Genomic DNA, 20783 nt, shown 5'->3' with positions numbered 1-20783 from the left:
ACCTGTGTGGTAGCACAGGGTTTGGCTACTAGTATTCTTTGTGTTAATTGCTACAGCATTCCTTCCTTCCCAGAAAACTGGGGAAGGGGCAAATAGGGAAGTGTATATACCCGTAAAAGCAACTATTGATGGATACCTGGTCACTAACGACTAGACTAGCCAAGTCATGCTGGGGGCACAGGTGCAGCAGGCTAGCATGTAGGAATTTTGAGGCACAAGGACCAATATTTTAAACAGTAAAATAAAGAAGCCCCAGGACAAGGTTAGCCAGGGAAGCTCTGGTTCAAAGCTGGCTAGTGAATATTGTATCATTGCAAGATAAACTTACTCTGTAATTTACCATAACCTTGATGAGCCTTGCTTTGCTTGCTTATTTGTCCCTTTCCATAGAGTGGAGGAAGAACTAATTTAATTGCTACCTGGACTGAATACCTGTTTTCTTGATAAAACTAACTAAGCTGCTTGGTCCATGGCTTTCGTCAGTTTGCAAAAAGTTTTTGATGAAATACAAATAAAAGGAAAAAATACATTTTAAGAATCTGTGTGGAGTATGTGTTTCCAAGAGTGGCATTCCAGTTGCCATATAAAGCAGATGATGGCCAATGTTTTGGATTACAATATCTATTGCAAGGAGAGTACTTTTTTTCTGTAGGCCTGATTCTGGATGAGTGTCTGTTGTTAGCTTGTGTTGGCTGTCAATTGTAAGTTCTGAGTTTTCAGTCGAAACTGCCAAAGAACATCAGTTGTAGACCTTAGACAGAGCTACTGTGAAGGAAAGCACTACTTATCACTTAACTCATTAAAAAGATGGTTAGAAACTGTTGCACCTAAATCATGTACACCTCTACTCCGATATAACGCTGTCCTCAGGAGCCAAAAAATCTTACCGCGTTACAGGTGAAACTGCATTATATTGAACTTGCTTTGATCCACCGGAGAGCGCAGCGCCCCCCCGACCCCCCGCCTCCCGGGGAGGGCTGCTTTGCTGCGTTATATCCGAATTCGTGTTATGTCGAGTTGCGTTATATCGGGGTAGAGGTGTAGTAAGATTGGGAGTGTTTTTAACTGACATAAGAAATTTAAATTTTGGCTGTCTTTGGCTTTTTCATAGACAACATTGTGCTTGCGGAAAACAAACAGTTGTGTAATTTATTACAGAAATAAATCATATGGTTTTAAAATTATGTGGTTGAACAACTGGCATAGTGCAGAACACATTCTGAATTCTTCTCTTCTGTTTAATTTCTGCTTATATAACAATTGTGTCAAGCTCACAACTTCTAATATCATACTCTGACCCAGAATAGATATGTTTGGTCAGGATGATAGTTATCTGAAGTCCAGAGCAAGAAAATCAATAATGCATAAAATTGTATTTGTTGGAATAGTAAAGTTATCAGCATGGAAGATTGTTGCAATAGCCTGACACAATTGACAATATAAAATGATGGGACTAGTGTCGTTCTTATGCTTGTGTGCATTCTCTGACCTAATACACTGCTCTACAGCCAAAATGCTTCTGAAATAAATGTAGTCAAACTTTACTAATTCTGGGTCACTGAGAACGAAAATGATGCTTAAAACTGTTGATTGGCTCTAGTTTTCAAGATATGCTATTGGGTCAGTATATACGACCCTTGACTTGGGAATGGCGGAGGATAAGTGAGTTATAAAGGGAAGGGATCTCAATTTAAACCAGAAATGACTAAAATACATCTATGACTGGATCTATGAATAAATCTATGACTGGGTTTGGACAGTACTTGCTTTTTAGGCAAAACAATGAATGATGCAATCTGAAGCTGGTATTGCATCATACATGATATGAATTGCATCCTGTTATTCCTAGAAGTCATGGATGATGCAATCATAACGAAGCTTACTTCACTCTGCTGAACAAATTGCCCTATATCCGTTCTAGAAATCATACAGTGTCGTGCTCTCTTATTTGTCAGTGTTTGATTTTTGCAAAGGAACACATTTCTGTTTAGCCAAAGTGAGCAGAGATGCCTCGTACTTGTGTGAGCAGTGCAGATAACTTCTGCTATGTTTGTGGTGAAGTGACTTTTGCATCGCAAAAGCGCAGTATAACCACTATGGTTAAGAAAGCCTATCACCTTTTATTTTGGCTGCAAAATTGGAGATCAGGACAAGAAGTGGGTCCCACACATACGCTGCAACACTTGTGCAACAAATCTTCGCCAGTGGTTGAACAGGAAAAGAAAATCTATGCCTTTTGCAGTGCCAATGATTTGGAGAGAGCCAACAGATCATACCAGCAATTGTTACTTCTGCATGGTGCCTCCAGTTGGGAAAGGTGTGTCAAAGAAGAAAAAGTGGACTGTGCATTATCCAAACATTCCATCAGCTATACGCCCAGTACCCCACGGAGAAGGACTGCCGGTTCCTGATGCACCAGAATCATTCTCACTTGAGTCAGATGAGGAAGAGGAAGAGGATGAAACTTCTGGTCCTGAACCATCAATGTCACAGGACCCACATTTTCTCCCATCCTCCTCCTCTGAACCACACCTCATAACACAAGGTGAACTGAATGACCTTGTCTGGGATTTGGAACTACCCAAGAGTAAGGCAGAGCTGTTGGGCTCCAGACTACAGCAGTGGAATCTCCTGGCAGGTGATGTTAGGGTTTCCATGTTCCATGACCATCAAAAGGATCTTGTCCCATCCTTCTTCATGGAAGGTGATCTTGTAGCCTGCAACAACATCGATGGTGTGATGGCAGCCCTCAACATCGTTCACGATCCAGATGAGTGGAGACTGTTCATTGATTCATCGAAGACGAGTCTTAAAGCTGTTTTACTGCATAATGGCAATGTTTTGCCATCAATTCCAGTTGGTCATGCAGTCCATATGAAGGAAACCTATGACAACATGAAACAAATTTTGAGGTGCATAAACTATGACCAACATCAGTGGCAGCTTTGTGGCGATTTGAAGGTTGTTGCTCTCTTGCTTGGTCTGCAGACTGGATACACAAAGTACTGATGTTTTTTCTGCGAATGGGATAGTCGTGCAAGAGATTCCCACTACATCAAGAAAGATTGGCCACTCCGACAGTCATTGGAGCCTGGGAGGAAAAGTGTTCAGCATCCACCACTTGTTGAATCAAGGAAGATTTTTGTTACCACCCTTACACATCAAGCTGGGTCTGATGAAGAACTTTGTCAAGGCCATAGACAAAACACAAGCAGCTTTCAAGTACCTCCGTGGAAAATTTCCAAGTTTAAGTGAAGCTAAGATAAAGGAAGGTGTCTTTGTTGGTCCTCAGATTCGTGAACTTCTTCGAGATGATGCATTTGACCATGCACTGCGTGGCAAGGAAAAGACGGCATGGAAAGCCTTCCAGTTAGTGGCAATAAATTTTCTCGGAAACAACAAGGCAGACAGCTACAGGTTGTTGGTGGAAAACCTCCTCAAGGCATACAAAAGCCTTGGTTGCAACATGTCACTAAAGATACATTTTTGGCACTCTTATCTAGATTTTTTTCTACCGAACTGCGGAGCAGTGAGCGACGAGCACGGCGAGCGATTTCACCAGGACATTGCAACAATGGAGAAAGGCTATCAGGGCAAATGGAGCCCATCAATGCTTGCAGACTATTGCTGGACAGTGACAAGAGATGCTCCATTTAATGACTACAAGAGACAAGACAAGAAGCGCCGAGTAGACACTGAATAGGACTAAACTATGTACAGAATAGTTTTTTGCCTTTTGTTTCATAATAAATTTTATTGATATAACCCTTTTGCTGATTTTTAAAGTGTTTCATAAACAGGACAGGTGAAATATTATCATGTAAAGCAACCATAAACACATGAAAAGACCTAGGTTTACAATTTATGATTAAAACTCTACTATCTACACCATATACATAGACATAAAACGTAAAAACTTAAATATCTTAAGGTACGTCTACACCCAGCCGCTAGTTCGGCGGCTGGGGATCGAAGTTCCGAGTTCGATTTATCGCGTCTGGTCTGGACGCGATAAATCGAACCAGGAAGTGCTCGCCGTCGACTGCGGTACTCCAGCTCAACGAGAGGAGTACCGCGGAGTTGACGGGGAGCCTGCCTGCCGCGTGTGGACCGCGGTAAGTTCGAAGTAAGGTATGTCGAATTCAGCTACGTTATTCACGTAGCTGAATTTGCGTACCTTACTTCGACTTGGGGGGCAAGTGTAGACCAAGCCTAAGAAACAGTAGCCAATTAGTTGTTTTAATTGTCATATTTGAATTCAGCACATCAAAATACATAATAAATAGCACATTTTATCTCTGAAGCAGACGACTTCTCAAAAATTGTAGACCAGTGATATTGAAGCAGTTCCAGAGGGTAAATACTTTGGCCGGGGGGGGGCGGGGAAGCAAGCATGAGAGACTCTGTAGCCTAGTGGCTTGAACACTCGGAAAGCGGGAGACCCAGGAACCATTTCCCCTGCTCCAGTGAATTTTTTAATTGTAAATCTACAGTGGAACAGCTTCAGCAGGGGAGACTGAAGGAGCCCCACCTCAGACTATCCCATAGCCCAGTAACAAGGCCACTGACCTGAGAGGTGGCAGAGCCCTGTTCAAATCCCTTCTCCCCGTCAGGCAGAGGCGAGTTTTGAACCAGGGGTCTCTCACGGTCCAGGCAAATAACTCTTACCACATTGGTGAGGTTAGAGCAGGGGTGAGCAAACGTTTTGGCCCAAGGGCCACATTGGGGTTGCACAACTGTATGGAGGGCCAGGTAGGGAAGGCTGTGCCTCCCCAAACAGCCTGGCCCCTCCCCCCATCCACCCTCTCCCACTTCCCGCCCTCTAACTGCCCCCCTCAGAACTCCCAACCCATCCAATCCCCCCTGCTCCTTGTCTCCTGACTGCCCCCTCCCGGGACCCCCGCCCCCTATCCAACCCCCCAGTCCCCTGACCCCTATCCACACCCCCGCCCCCTGACAGCCCCCCTGGGACTCCCACCCCCTATCCAACTGCCCTCTGCTCGTCGTCCCCTATCCACCTCCTCCCGGGACCCCCTGCCCCCCGGGATCCCACCCCCTTATCCAACCCCCCCTGCTCCCTGTCCCCCGACTGCCCTCCCGACCCCTATCCACATCCCCACCCCCTGACAGGTCCCCCAGGACTCCGACTCCCAACCCTCCCTGTTCCCCATCCCCTGACCACCCCCCCAGAACCTCGGCCTCATCCAACTGCCCCCTAGGACCCGCCACTCCCTTACCCAACCCACCTGCTCCCTGCCCCCTTACCAGCAGCAGGAGCTCGCAGCCGCGACACCTGGCCAGAGCCAGCTGTACTTCCCACGCTGCCCAGCGGGAGCGGCGGGCCAGAGCGCAGCCTGCGCTGCTGCGGGGAAAGGGGGACAACGGGGGAGGGGCCGGGGACTAGGCTCCCCAGCCAGGAGCTATGGGGCTGGGCAGGACGGTCCCGCAGGCCGTGGTTTGCCCACGTCCGGGTTAGAGTATGAGAGAAGTCATCCTCCTTTACCCCAGCTTCTTACAAAAACAACTTAATTCTAAAGCAGGGTTTGCTGCTGAGAATTTGAAGCAGATAGAGGCACCTCCCTGCAGCCTGGACATAGGCACCTCTCTCTGAGACAGGCCAAGGGTTTAGTGCACACACTTAGCTTGGGATCTCCCACTGGGTAATTTAAGTGGGGAAGCACCTAGTGTGCTGACTTTTATGAATCCCATTCTAAGGCACCTATCTGTACCCCTTCATTGTATACTTAGCATAGTTGCCAAACTCAAGCTTTGTGAATCCCAGACCCCTGAAAGTTAGGCGTAGTGACCTTGCCTAAACTACTTTATGAATAGGGCCCTACCAAATTCATGGTCCATTTTGATTAATTTCACAGTCATAGGATTTTAAAAATCATAAATTTCATGATTTTGGCTATTTAAATCTGAAACTTCATGGTGCTGTAATTGTAGGGGTCCTCCTGACAGAAAAAGGAGTTGTTAGAGGGTTGCAAGATTATTGTAGGGGGGTTGCAGTACTGCTGGCGCTGGTGCTGCCTTCAGAGCTGGGTGGCTGCAGAGCGGCGGCTGCTGGCCAGGAGCCCAGCTCTAAAGGCAGAGCTGCTGCTGCCTTCAGAGCTGGGCACCCGGCCAACAGCTGCCGCTCTCTGGCTGCCCAGCTCTGAAGGCAGCACAGAAGTAAGGGTGGCAATACTGCAACCCTCCTAAAATAACCTTGCAATCCCCCAGCAACCCCTTTTTGGGTCAGGACACTCAGTTGGAGAAATGCTGGCCTCCCTCATGAAATCTGTATAGTATATGGTAAAAGACCAGATTTCATGGTCTGTGATGCATTTTTCATGGCTGTGAATTTGGTAGGGCCCTAGTTATGAATGTAGCCCCATATATGATTTAGTAGTTAGGCTGATCCTAACTCTCACAATAGACACAGCTAGGTCGATGGAAGAATTCTTCCATCGACTTAGCTACCGCTCTCAAGGGGGTGGATTTACTACAGTGATGGAAAAGAACCCTTCCATTGCTGTAGTGCTTGTAGTGTAGACATACCCTCAGAAACTTCGACTTTTTTCACAACTGAATTTGACACTATTGCAAGTCTGAGTTACTGATTAGGATTTTAAAATGTCACCTCAGAGCACGTATAAAAATAAATACTTTGCCCAGGGTTGTGTTTAAGTAAGATGCAGCTCTTGTATTACTACATTTTTTTATATAAATTTTTGTTTGGAAACTTAAGATAAGAAATGGGGCAGTGAATATCCATTATACTAAATCACATCTTCATAGTGCTTGTTGCAAGTTATAATTAACTCTCCAATATTGAAAAAGTGTTATAGCATCTTCGTAAAACTCAAACTTTGCTCGGTGTGTATTGTCTGTCACTATTTTCCAGACCCTGGATTCTTTACAAAAAAGAGAAAATGCCAGTTAAAATATTGACAGAGACTTATTTTAAAAATCCTTCCTTGCATAAGTTGAATCGAAAATAAACTGAGCATCCCCTTGTCTCTCTGTTTTGTGTGTTTACAGTGTTCCAGGCATTCACTGAGTCAGATGCATAATTCTCAACCTCAGTTTTACAAGTAGAAAGTTATGCACCTTTTGACCCTCTGACATGTTCTGCCAATAGTTACATCAGGGGTTGGCAACGTTTGGCACGCGGCTCGCCAGGGTAAGCACCCTGGCGGGCCGGGCCAGCTTTATTTACCTGCTGACGCGGCAGGTTCGGCCGATCGCGGCCCCCACTGGCCGTGGTTCGCCGTCCCGGGCCAATGGGGGCGGCGAGAAGCCGCGGCCAGCACATCGCTCGCCCGCGCCGCTTCCTGCCACCCCCATTGGCCCGGGACGGCAAACCGCGGCCAGTGGGGGCCGCGATCGGCCGAACCTGCCGCATCAGCGGGTAAATAAAACTGTCCCGGCCCGCCAGGGTGCTTACCCTGGCGAGCCGCATGCCAAATGTTGTCGACCCCTGAGTTACATGCATGGAACTCGCACTGAAGTTTGTGGGGATAATGACCATATATTCAAGGGCAGAATGTGGCCTTATTTAACAATCTAGAATTCTTAGTGGATCTGTCAAAATTTTAATATACTTCCTTTATAAACTCCGAGTGCTGCTTCTAATTGCAATATGTAGTGCCTCTTTAATTGAGGCATCAGCATTTATTCATGAACCCCCACTCATTTCATTTTTTTAAACATAGCTGTTTAATAGTTTCATTATGCAGAAACATGACCATCAGTTGCCTGCTTTCTGGGTTTGAAAAACCCACTCACTGCTGGGTATAGTTCTTTCCCTAGTGAATGGAGAAAGCCATGCATCACAACTTCTGACTAAGGACCAGGAACTTCTGTACAATTGAAAGGTTTTTTTAAAAAAACAAAAACAAAAAACAACACTTTTAGCCCTTATAACTGTCTGCATGTAAACCCATCATAAATCAGTGCAACTGCCTTCCTAAGTCTTCAGACAACTCTAAGTCTCTTGTACTGCTCACACTTTTCCCAAAGTGAAATCAAGACAGAAGGCTGAGGAAAACACTATAGTAGAGGACATCCTCCCCATTGCACCTGCTTTCGGTAGCCAGAGGAGATTGAGGCTCTCAAGTTTATTAGGAACCTCCTAGTGAGAAACTGATATGGAAGATGTGGCCCCCGTGAAGGATTTTTGGGCAATATCCTGGTGTATTCCAAGTAACCTCCCACTTTCCAGTAGTTAAAGGCTGTTGCCCCTGAAGAGCTGGGGACCTCAAATTTTGTATGTGCTTCTGGATTGCAGACTTATTGCTTCAGCGTCAGTGCAGCAATCAGGACCACCATTTTTTTTAAATTAATTTAATTTATTTATTTATTTATTTTGGTTTTTAAAAAAAAAACATTTGAGCAGAGACTAACCTGAAAGGTAGGGAAATCCTTGGAGCTGTACCAGAAAGAAAGGAAACTGCAGTGCACAGGTCAGATTGGAATATGAAAATGTGGCTCTCAAACTTTTGTACTGGTGACCCCTTTCACATACCAAGCCTCTGAGTGCGCCCCCCCTTATAAATTAAAAACACTTTTTTTTTTTTTTTTTTTTATTTAACACCATTATAAATGCTGGAGGCAAAGCAGGGTTTGGGGTGGAGGTTGACAGATCACGACCCCCCATGTAATAACCTCGCAGCCCCCTGAGTGGTCCCAACCCCCAGTCTGAGAACCCCTGAGGTACAGCATGGTCTCTACACCTCTCCCCACACACACACACCCCATCTCTCTCTTTCTCTGTTTTGGGGGAAAGAAAATAGCATATGCCCTGGCTTTTTCTGAATGAAGAACTCTGTCCCTATTTGCAGCAGATGTTTGACTGTTCTCATGTTAGCCCTCTTGTGAGGATTTCTGGAGGTCATGGACATAGGTCTGTCACTTAGATATTTGAGCAGTTTTAAGGAATAGCTTTTTCTGGACAGTGTCCAAATCCATTTATGCAACCTAGTCTGTGGCCATCTGTGAGCAAATTGATGGAATCTGCTGCCTAATCGGGAGTCTTTTGTATGAGATGGAGTCACACTAACTACTTTGCAGAACTGATGTCCTTTCTCAAAAATCCTATGGTTAGTGTGTGTCTGGCAGACTTTTTTTCAGCCTTGGTGTGAACCACATGACGTTATTTTGTTTTTAAATTATTCTCTAAATCAGGGGTCTGCAACGTTCGGCACGCAGCTCGCCAGGGTAAGCACCCTGGTGGGCCGGGCCAGTTTGTTTACCTGCTGACACGGCAGGTTCAGCCGATCGCGGCCCCCACTGGCCGTGGTTCGCCGTCCCGGGCCAATGGGGGCGGCAAGAAGCGGTGCGCGCGAGCGATGTGCTGGCCGCGGCTTCTCGCCGCCCCCATTGGCCCGGGACGGCGAACCGCGGCCAGTGGGGTCCGCGATAGGCCGAACCTGCCACGTCAGCAGGTAAATAAATTGGTCTGCCCGCCAGGGTGCTTACCCTGGCGAGCCGCGTGCCGAACGTTGCAGACCCCTGCTCTAAATAGATTTGGGACATCAGTTTGGCGGTGTAGGTTAAACTTCCTTTCATCCATCCTCCCCATCCCCCAAACAACCGTAGTTAAGAAACTAACTTTGTGGGGAAGGGGCCAAGAAATTCATCCTCTATCGACTAATGACTCTCTTGTTTTGCATGGAAGGAAACAAATGAGTATATTGTTATGTCAATACTTACTCTTTAAACTGATCATTCCATATTACAGTCACCATGTATGGATACTAGGCAAAAACTTAATCACTTAGCGACATTGTATACTGAAACTTGCATTTATTCTGAACTTAATGATAAAACATTTTCTGTCTTCCCTCCCCCATTTTCTTGCACAAGACCTTCAGGGCATCCTTAGTTACTGCTGCATTGGACTGTTTTTTGTCCATCCAACAAAAGGAACAGACTTCATTGTGCATTCTGCTTCCTATCCAAATCATTAGTAGCTTCTTTTCTGTGCAGCACTGTTGGACAAAGAGAGAGTCTTAAAATACAGTAACTTGTATAATACTTTCACTTAAAGATACGAGAGACTCTAAGTTTTTATAAGCATAAAATAGCAGCATTTCATGCTGAAAAGAGGCGGGGGTGGGGGGTTGTATTGAAAAGATCAATCTCAAAAGTCTGTGGAGGCTTTTAAGCAATGTATTCACTGTAACTTTGACTTACAGATCTTTCTATTCCCTGATGGCTTTAAGATCTAATGGCTTGCAGCAAAGGCTTGTTGCCTCTTGATTTAAGCAGATTTGCTATATTTAAGTTATATTGGAAAGCCCTGAAAAGAAAAATGATTTGCCTTTCTCTGGTTTACACTAGAAATGTGTATACATTTATCACTGCAGTTTGCTTTGAAAGTCTTTTGCAGATTATCTTTGAAGACTATAGAGTAGATAAACCAGAGCGCAGAAAAAAACAACCTGTCTTCTGCCACATACTAGCCAATGGTAGATATGAAACATGGAGGGTGGAAAGATGTCAGTGAAGAGCTGAGGCAGTATCTTGGTGAGAAGCCCAACCTGCAGCTGCTGGGTAGGGATCTGTCCTTGGACCTTACTTGAAGGTCAGTCTTTCCTGTATCTGGCTAGTAGGGTCTTTTAACCTGTGTAGCTCCTGGAAGGTGAGAAATTTTGTTTCTTCTCCACCAGATGCTTCTGGCTACTGAAAAGAGAAAAGGGAGAGAAGGTCTCCATTGCTTGTCTTTCTCCCTCGCTTTCTGTTCTTTTGGTTCCTCTCTCCCCATAAACCGTTTCAGCACTACATGCTTTCCTAAGCCACAGTATGAAACTGACACTCTTAAGTTTCAAAATCAGAAATAAAACTAACCTGAGTCTTGTTAATTTAATTCTGCTGCAGCTTGGGAATCTCTAATTGGCCATAGAGGGACTCAGGGTGAAGCCAGTGCATTGTTGTGCACTAGCTTCATGTTTGGAAGGTTATCTTTGAAACTGTAAGGGCTAGAAACTTTTTTTTGAGTAAAAGCTTGGATTCTGCAGAAGTTGATGTAGAGCACTCAGCCTTTCCACTCATCAAAGATGAACAGGTAATAAGATTTCTCAAGCCTTGTGGTAAAAACTATTTAAAGAAGAGTTTTTTGTAGCTCAAAGGCATGTCTCTTTTACCAACAGAAGTTCGTCCAATAACAGATATTACATCACCCACCTTGTCGCTCCAAAACAAAAACAGTAAGTCTAATACTCTGATACTTAAGTGTTGATGCAGCATATACTTATGGCCTTTTTGTGCTCATTGAAGCCTCAGTTGTCTTCTTCAGATCCATTTACATGGAAAACTGCCAACACATTTTGTATGAGAGTCCTGGAAACAATATATAGAACCACAAATTTAACTTCTAAAATGTAAACATTTGCTTTCTAAGTATTAAAAATATTATGGAATAACACGCAATTTACATAGTCAATGTCATTTCTGTCTTTACAGGGGTACCAAAGTCCAATCTTCTACACACAAGATCATTAAGGGGGCACAGAGACTGCTTTGAAAAATTCCATTTAATAGCAAATCAGGACTGCCCACGATCAAAACTCTCCAAAAGTACCTATGCAGAAGTAAAAAGTATCTTGAGCAAAAAAATTAACAGGATTATACAGTATGCACAAAACAAAGATTTGGATTCTGATTCAGACAGCACAAAAACTTCTCAAGACCAGCTTTTTAACTTCAGACATCAGACAGACAGAAAACTGCTTCCACAATTTGACTCCCAAGTACCCAGGTACTCTGCAAAATGGATAGATGGAAGTTCTGGGAGTATCTCAAAGTGTTCACAAAGTATTTTGGAACAAAAAGAATCTACTGATTTCAGACTTGATGTGTTGCAAGAAACAGGAGCTACATTCTGTTGCAAGAGTGTTTTATGGTCTAGTTGCAACCAGGCACCGAAGACAGAAAAAGCTAAAAGTGATTCAGATGCCAATACCCAAAGACAACATCCCCGTTACAGCAGGGACGAATGTAAGTAGAGGGGGAATTAGGTGGGTACACTTCTACTTCTCACTATGGTCTGTATATTCTGTAAAACCATCTGTAGTCACTGAACTGTTAAGTTCTCCCACATACCAGCTATAAGTGTCTAACGTGCTGAAACAGTTTTTTTATGTCTATAAAAACTAGCTTTCAGGAGTCTATACAACCAAGCGAATCTTTGCGATGTGTTCACTTTATATTTCCATGCTAGTCTTAACCCACCATCACATACCATGTGTCTCCTAAACTCATGTGAGGAGAGTTCTTTGCTTATCCTTCATATTTCAGACATGACAATGCCACACAATCCTGCCAGTGGAGGTTATTAGCAGATTACTGGCAGTGACTTTATTTCTCATTATTGTTCCTAAAATATGTAATTTAGAGACCAAACTGCCTTGAATGGAAGAATGAATTTGTGGAAACTAGTGAAAACTTTGTATAGAACCAAAATAATGTGCAAAGTAAAATAGTTGAGATTAGTCACACACTCTAAGTATCCCAAAGTACTTAATTATATACTGGTAACGATTATAGGTATATACGGTAGCCCTTATGCACTAAAGCTTTCAAACACCCTTGGACTTTGGAACCTGTCTTATTGAAAGGCATATTGACTAGGAGAGTGAAGTTAACTCCCAGCATAAGATCTATAACTCTCATATGCATGGGAAGTAATCTGCTTGTGTGAACTTACCACTCTATATAGTATAACATTACACTATGGCCATTAGTGGGAAAGAGTATTTTATTGGGGAGGGAAGGCACTTTATTTAAAAGGGATCTCTGACTAAAGCCTTTTAATCAACTGCAGTATAATTCTTGTAGTGTAGAGAAATGCTAATTTATGCTTCTGATTGATCTAGTCCAGGGGTCGGCAACGTTTGGCACGCGGCTCGCCAGGGTAAGCACCCTGGCGGGCCGGGCCAGTTTTATTTACCCACTGACGCGGCAGGTTCGGCCGATCGCGGCCCCCACTGGCCGCGGTTCGCCGTCCCGGGCCAATGGGGGCGGCGGGAAGCTGCGGCCAGCACGTCGCTCGCCCGCGCCGCTTCCCGCCGCCCTCATTGGCCCGGGACGGCGAACCGCGGCCAGTGGGGGCCGCGATCAGCCGAACCTGCCGCGTCAGCGGGTAAATAAAACTGGCCCGGCCCGCCAGGGTGCTTACCCTGGCGAGCCGCGTGTCAAACGTTGCCGACCCCTGATCTAGTCAAATTAGAGGTGAACAGCAAGAACTCTATGGATGTAGTATTCTGGTCGAGTGGTACATAGACAGCGTGACCATACAGTATAATATGAATGCCTCAGGTTTTCTCTCTTGATGGTGCTCTGTATACTATGCAATATCAGCAAATAATATAATTCAGGTGCCTAAATAAGGCTGTTAATGTTGGCATATTGCTCAGTATCACTTCAGGTTTGTGTAATTATATAGAAATCTTCCATTGCATTGATGTGGAAGAAACCTGAGCATTCTCACTTTCTAGCAGAAGAGGGCCTTGTGAATGGCTGCTTATAGGATAGGGAGAGAAATAGTGAGTCCAGAATGGTCAGGTGAAAGCTTTATGCAGTTTTAAGTTAATGCTTATGGCTAGGGCTCTGTGTTTGTCACGGAGGTCATGGAAGTCATGGATTCTGTGACTTCTGCAGTGGCCAGTGTGGGTGACCCCACTCCTTGCCAGAGGGTGTTGTGAAGGCCAATACTATAACGGGGTTCAAAAGGGAGCTAGATAGATTCATGGATGATAGGTCCATCAATGGCTATTAGCCAGGATAGGCAGGAATGGTATCCCTAGCCTCAGTTTGCCAGAAGCTGGGATTGGGTGACAGGGCATGGATCACTTGATAAGTTGTCTGTTCATTCCCTTTGGGGCACCTGCCATTGGCCACTGTCAGAGGACAGGATACTGGGCTTGATGGACCTTTGGTCTGACCCAGTATGGCTGTTCTTATGACTAAATAAGTCATGGATAAGTCACCAGCCATGAATTTTTGTCCATGACTTTTACTAAAAATACCCATGACTAAATCGTAGCCTTACTTATGGTGAATGTAGGTCATTGCTGCCATCCAACACTTGTCACTGCTAATTGTCCTTTCCACATCCATTTAAACAATCTGAAGTGTCTGAAAGTACGCTTGGGAATGAACTGAAGAAAATGTCCTTTGAAAAATGGAGTTTTGCTTCCTAAAAATAAGTCTTATTTTTCACTTACTCTGTGATTTTTCCCATGTCACTTGAATTCTAAAATTAAGATGTATGGAGAATTGTTCCTGTCTATGCTGCCATAGGTGACTAAGCTGACCCTGAAGGCATTACAAGCACAGGAAAACAAAAAGAGGGAAGGGATAGTTCAGAGGCCCCTAATGCATGGAAGGCTGGATATAGATCCCTCTGGTATCTATTGATGCTGCTTCTTCAGCCTAAGTAGAACATATTTGTGGGGGATTCACTGGGAAGCAGTACAAGGCATGATTTCCCCAGTCAGATTACTGCTTCCATTGAGAACAAGGAACAGTATTTGGTCCTTGAGATAATTTGGAGGTTCTGCCTGTACCACTTCTGAATTGCAGATTTTATGAAATTGCAGCATGAGATTAATGTCATGGTAAAAGTGTGTGTGCATGCATGTGTGTACCTATTCCCACCATGAGTTAACATGAGGGGAAGCTGTTGCAGGGGTGAACAAGGGGATGGATTCTGCTTGCCTGATGTGACACAGTTGATTACCCTCCCTGTCCCTCCCCCCAATGGAAGAGTGAACTAGAGAGGGACATTGCACTTGGGACATTCTGGTGTTTTCTGAGTGATCAGTATTCCTTGCTTTCTCTCTTCAGGAAAGAGCAGTGATGCTAGAATCAGTGCAAGCCTGTCTACTAGTATGTGTTAAGCATTCATAATCACCACATTGCCCCTGAGAGAGTTGAACTGTAAACCAGAAACTTCACACCTTTTGCGTGGGTTGTGGGACAAGGCATATCTAAACAGAATCTGAAGGGTCAGTACTATGCCCAGAGGGACTAGGCAGCTGGATAGCAGGTTCCAACACTCAAAGTGGGTACCAAGTTTATCTGTGTCCTGAGAGGGTGCCTCCAGACCCTGAGATTGGGGCAGTGGCCGGATTCTGTTCCGGCTTTGGGAGCTGGAAACACCGCCAGATACCAGAGTCTCAGAAGTTTGGATTGCCCGCTAGGACTGCTGGAAGGGGATGCTTGCTAGGATCTGATATACTGACTGCTCTTTTGAGGACTAATGAAATAGTGGGGAAGGTTTTTGGCTCTTGGGAAGGTGTGGTGAAAGAAGAGATTAGCTAAATGTGTGGAAGAGAACTGAAGAAACAAAAGGGAGAGGACAGAGTTAGAATTCAAAATGGAAGGAGGGGACACAGATAAGTGTGTCTTCATATCAAGGTCTGGCTGTAAGGGGAGATGGTATCTGTTTCTTTGGGCTACTGCTCTCAAAGAAATCCAAACAAAACCTTCCCCTTAAAACTGAAAGTATTCTTCACAGTATTAAATATGAATAAATTAAGTGCCATGTTCATGAAGTTCTAAATTTCAGACATGGATTCCAGTATATAATCCTAACTGTTGCAGTGTGTCATATTGCCAATATCTAATGAAGCAACAAATCTCAAAGCAGGCAATAATCTATTTGACCCACTTGTGTTTTGGAATCCTGATTCACTTAATACCAAATTGACAATTTACAGCAAATAAGGAATTATGTAAAGCTTGACCTGGCCTGTGGGTTAGTCTGGCTGAAGTTAGTCATCCTGAGACTTACATGTCTGACCTCCTACTGCTGAAACAAAACCAAAGGTATGAAGCAGTTCTTGTGTTAAAAATAGCTTACTTCCTGATGGCTCTGTGTAGCAGGAGGCTTAAAAGGGCTTTAAACTGTAAGAAAATTAATACTACAAGATCTAATTTTCCATTTGCAACAAAATTTCCATACTCACAATTTACTGTTGGTTTGTAAGTCACCAGTTGTTCTGAGATTGCATATTGATTGTGTCTTTTATATATATCTATATCTATATCCTCATAGAGCTGGAAGGGACCTTGAAGGGCCATTGAGTCCAGACCCCTGCCTTCACTAGCAGGACCAAGTACTGGCCCTGACAGTGTGGGTTTTTTGTGTTTTGTTTTTTTCCCCCCAGGTCCCTAAATGGGCCCCCTCAAGGCATTGAACTCATAACCCTGGGTTTAGCAGGCCAATGCTCAAACCACTGAGCTATCCCTCCCCTGTGTCACTTTAGTGGATATTAATGTAATTAAATCTAAACGTTTTGTTTAAAAAAAAAAAAAAAAAAGTCTGTCAAAATTGAAGTATGCTGGCCTCAGAGCGTCACCTGCCTTTCTAGTAGCAATATAGCTAAGTCTGTCAGCACTCCTACTACAGATTTCTTTTGTGTGGATTTATAAATGCAGGTTGCTTGGCCAGTATGTTTGTTTTGACTATTTCAGATATGGATTGCATTAGAATACTGTCACTCTCAACTAACTTTTCTCCTAGTTTTTTCTGCAGTATGACATGTTTGTTATGGACGTTATTGGGCTATTACAGACGGGGCTCGAAAATGTTAACAAAACTTACAAGCCATTGGACTCCAGTTGCTAGCATAGAGGGTAGAGACAAAAATGGGGAGGTGGGAGGAGTTGCTGAAATACCACTAGCAAGGTCCATGTGAGAAGCCTGTCACCAGCTACTTGGAAAGAGTTGATTTCTATAACATTGCTGTACCTCGAGTCTGTTTAAGGAGTCTCTTGTCTGCTTCTGGCTAGTAGGTTTCTTAAAATTATTCCTGGGGGAATTCTGTGCCAAAAAATTAAAAATTCTACGCACAATGTTTTAAAATTCTGAATATTTTATTTGTCAAATATAATATAATAATCAGTTTCAATTATTTTGGTAGTTTATTTCAAAATACCTGTCCGCAAGTATGTCAATAACAATACAGAAGAAAAAAAGATTCAAGAATTTTTTTGACAACTAGATTTCTTACTAGGCATATTACTCAAAGTTGTTAATTCATTTAAACTACAATACAGAAACATACTTCCCACAGTGCAAAGACTTGGGGGTGTCAGGAGTTGAAAGAGAGGGAAGTAATTGCTGGGAAGGAGCCAGAGAGTGAACCTGGAGGAGGGGGGAGTTGGGTGTGGATGGGAGAAGTATAGAACAGTGTTCTTTTTCAGGGGGGAGAGGATTTAGGGACCCTCCACGATGCAGACCTATTTGACCCCCTAGTCTCTTCCATTCAGTCAGGCACATCTGACCCTGTCCCTGTTCGTCCCTGCACCCCCCACCCCTGTTCAGCTTCTGGCTCAATGTCACCCCATTACCTCTGTGACCCCCTCCCCCCATTAGCCCTTCTAAACCCCAGTCTGTGTGCCCCACACACACACCAGCAACCCTCTTATGATGCATAACAGTCTCTTCTCAGGCAAATTAAATTCAGCCATGGTTGATTTTAACTTGACTTTACTTCAAACAAGTGCCAGAAATTTTTTTAATCTTCTGAACAAGAACTTAGGTGTAAATGGGTGCAGTGTGGTGGTAGGTCTGCAGTAAGCAACTCTGGTGTAACTGCTCATGGCTATGCCAAGCTGCAGCACAGCAGAAACTTACTAAGATCTTCAAGTTTCTGCTGCTGCTATGCAACACCCTATGGGCATCTGTGCTAATGACAAGGTTTGTTACTTCCACTCTGAAATCTGAGCAGCAGCAGCAGACCCTACCCAGCCTGCCCTGCACTTGTGACAACATAAAACATTTTCTTGTGAGGTGTGTTTTTTTTTTTTTTTTCCAGACACATACTAAGCTTTGGCCTCACTCTCCTTCCATTGACTTCAGTTGAAGCAGAGTTTGGCACTACTGAACACTTTTGAAAACCCTTCCCTTTATTTGTAATGTCCTCTCTCTGGGGGCAGTCAAGCTGCATAGGGAAGAAGAGACATGGAAAAAATAATCATGGAACTGGCAGTTGAAAAGCAAGCTCGGTAGAAAATAGGAAACTGACAGCCTTCTGGCACTTCAGAGGGCTCTAAGGTAGTAGAGGGTTTGTCTTGGGTGCTTGTGGGATTTGGGCAAGAGAAAAAAATACATGACTTTGTTCTGAGTTCCTGAAGGTTTGAAAAATGTTACCATTGGGCTATTTGTGTACATCGTAGGCCAGCATGGTTCTTGACAGATGCTTTCTACCTTGAAGGAGTCATGGCCAGAGGTAGTTTCGGTAGGGTCACAAACGTCATAGCACTTCCTATTCATGCTCACCATCTAATTGTGGAGGCCCCTAAAAATATGAAAATTATGTTTTTCTAAGTGGGGGGAGAGTCAATGTGATCATGTAGTTTAAAAACTGCATATCCATTCTTGCAGCTTTAATTCTGGCACTTCATAACATTGAATGTTTGATTCTTCAACTTTTAACATTGAACTAAGTCAGGGGTCGGCAAGGTTTGGCACGCGGCTCGCCAGGGTAAGCACCCTGGCGGGCCGGGCCAGTTTATTTACCTGCTGATGCGGCGGGTTCGGCTGATCGCGGCCCCCATTCGCCACGGTTCGCAGTCCCGGGCCAATGGGGGTGGCGAGAAGCAGCGCAGGCGAGGGATGTGCTGGCCGCGGCTTCCTGCCGCCCCCATTGGCCCGGGACGGCGAACCGCGGCGAGTGGGGGCCGTGATCGGCCGAACCCGCCGCGTCAGCAGGTAAATAAACTGGCCTGGCCCGCCAGGGTGCTTACCCTGGCGAGCCGCGTGCCAAACCTTGCCGACCCCTGAACTAAGTGTTTTTATATGAAATAGATGTTTGTCTTAATAGTGCAATTATCATGCTAGAAAAATCTCAAACATGACAAGTTGCTACTAATCAACATTAACAGAGCTATTAACAATTAAGGGTACAAATAAAATATCTTGAGGCATGGGAAACTTCATAGATGCTTTTTTGTTATCCCTTGTTTTGGTGGTGGTGGTGATGGATTTTGTTCATGTTGCAGTGAATATGATGACGCCTGAAGAGGTAGAGCAACTGAATGAAAAACTCCTCAAGCAAATCCAGGGTGAGAGATCATTTTTAAATACTTACTGATTTTTTTTTTTTTATAGTGCACCAAATGTCATTTGAAATGAAACTCTAGGTTTGCTTAACTGATAAAGTTTTGAAATCTACATAAGCTTGAATTCCAGAGCAGAGAAAGGAAAGACACTTTTACATTTTATAATGCACTTACCCCTTGATAAAAGCTTACAACTCCTAGAAGATGTGCTACTTTGTTTACTGGTAAGGTATTTGTGCAAGAGTTTAAACTATAGTTTAAAGTAACAAGCTTATCTAGCTTAACTTTAAATAAAATTGCAAATACATTACATGGGATTATTTAACAAATGCAAGTGTTTAGATGTTAAAATCTACTAGGGCGTTGTATACCAAGGAGTATTGTAGCTAAAAATATTTGAATGTTTTCCCAGTTCACATGCTCTCCATTGTGCACCTGTAAAATATCACACTGCATATTCCAAAACCAAGTTTAACACTACATTTTCAGGTAATGGCTTTTAAATCTGACTGTCCTTTTAAATTAAACTGTTAACTTTCTTACAGATGTTTTTGAAGAGCTGACTCGGGAAGTGCAAGAAAAGGATTCTTTGGCCTCAGAACTCAACGTCCGCCACATTGCTATTGAGCAGCTGCTTAAGAACTGTTCCAAATTGCCGTGTCTACAGGTGGGAAGAGCAGGAATGAAATCGAATGTCCCCATATAAATGGGATGAGATCTTACTAGTATTAACTTTCCTTAACAGTTCCATTAAATAAAGCTGCACAGACCTTCTAGGAGCTTTTGGGGAAATGATGGGGAAAGAAAATTCTTCAAACTTAAATAAAACAAATTGTATGCAACAGCTTTTGGATTCTAACAAATGCAAGTGTTTAGATGTTAAAATCTATTGGGGGTTTTTTTGTTCACTCTGGACGTAGTTTTTCACGCACAATTGGCAATGTCCCCTGAAGCAGGTGTCATGTCTTAGTGATACAGAAATATTTGTTCAATAACCAAGAATGACCTAATGCCCGATCAAACAATCAAGAGAGCTTTACAAGGAGAGCAGTATTCATGAAATTCCTTATTTATTATGAGCAATATTTTATTATTGAAATTTTATACTGAACAAAAGTTACTATTTTAGGTACTTTTTCAAATCTCTTTATAAAAAGTTTGAATGATTCTGTGTAACATTTATGCCTTGTGTATGGTTATCTTTCATGATGCAGATGTTTAAAAAAAACCCTGTTTTCTAAAAAGACAGATTTATTTCCCATTAAACAAATTGTGATGGTGTATCACTTTTTAGCAACTTTATAATTCAAGAAAGTGATTTCATCAGGCATGGATTGTATCTTTTGGTAGAATAAACTTAAGCACAGCACCTCTTTTTTTGAAATTCCATATTATGGTTTTAGTGTATGGAGTTGGTTTTGTATGTGTGAAATATTTTTCAATGCTTAATAAAAGTATATGGCTTCAAAGAAACTAAATAAACCTGTAATACCTCTAACTGTCTGAATACTAGTGTTTTAAATAGAATAGGAATTGAAGAGACTTGGTTGTAGTATATCTGTGTATCTTAAGCCTGGTAGAGAGGAACTAGTGCTGGGAGCACCAATAATACTGTGCTTACCAATATTAAAAAGGCACAGCCTCTCCTCTTTACCTAAATTTTACATATTAGATCCCTTCTTCTGAGACATGTAAACATGTTGTGGTTTGTTTTGTTTTTTTTC

The 20783-nt window shown here is 43.4% G+C and overlaps 1 protein-coding gene across 2 annotated transcripts in view; it reads left to right on the top strand.

Annotated features, from left to right (window-relative positions):
- Nucleotides 1-20549, top strand: part of C1H21orf91 (chromosome 1 C21orf91 homolog) — a 31908-nt gene extending 11359 nt beyond the window's left edge. Inside the window, exons 3-6 of one of the 2 annotated variants that reach the window (XM_065407962.1) lie at nucleotides 11139-11195; nucleotides 11452-11985; nucleotides 19000-19062; nucleotides 19605-20549. In XM_065407962.1, coding sequence (XP_065264034.1) covers nucleotides 11139-11195; nucleotides 11452-11985; nucleotides 19000-19062; nucleotides 19605-19765 — 815 coding nt within the window. In that variant the 3' untranslated portion in view covers nucleotides 19766-20549. The remainder of the gene's footprint in view (nucleotides 1-11138; nucleotides 11196-11451; nucleotides 11986-18999; nucleotides 19063-19604) is intronic. The other variant, XM_065407970.1, reaches the window with a different exon arrangement.
- Nucleotides 20550-20783: the final 234 nt, after the last annotated feature.

This window comes from Emys orbicularis, chromosome 1 (assembly GCF_028017835.1).
Source record: "Emys orbicularis isolate rEmyOrb1 chromosome 1, rEmyOrb1.hap1, whole genome shotgun sequence".
In the NCBI taxonomy this organism is placed as follows: domain Eukaryota; kingdom Metazoa; phylum Chordata; order Testudines; family Emydidae; genus Emys; species Emys orbicularis.
The sequence above is the reverse complement of the archived record's forward strand: the minus strand, read 5'-3'. Positions and strand labels throughout refer to the sequence as shown.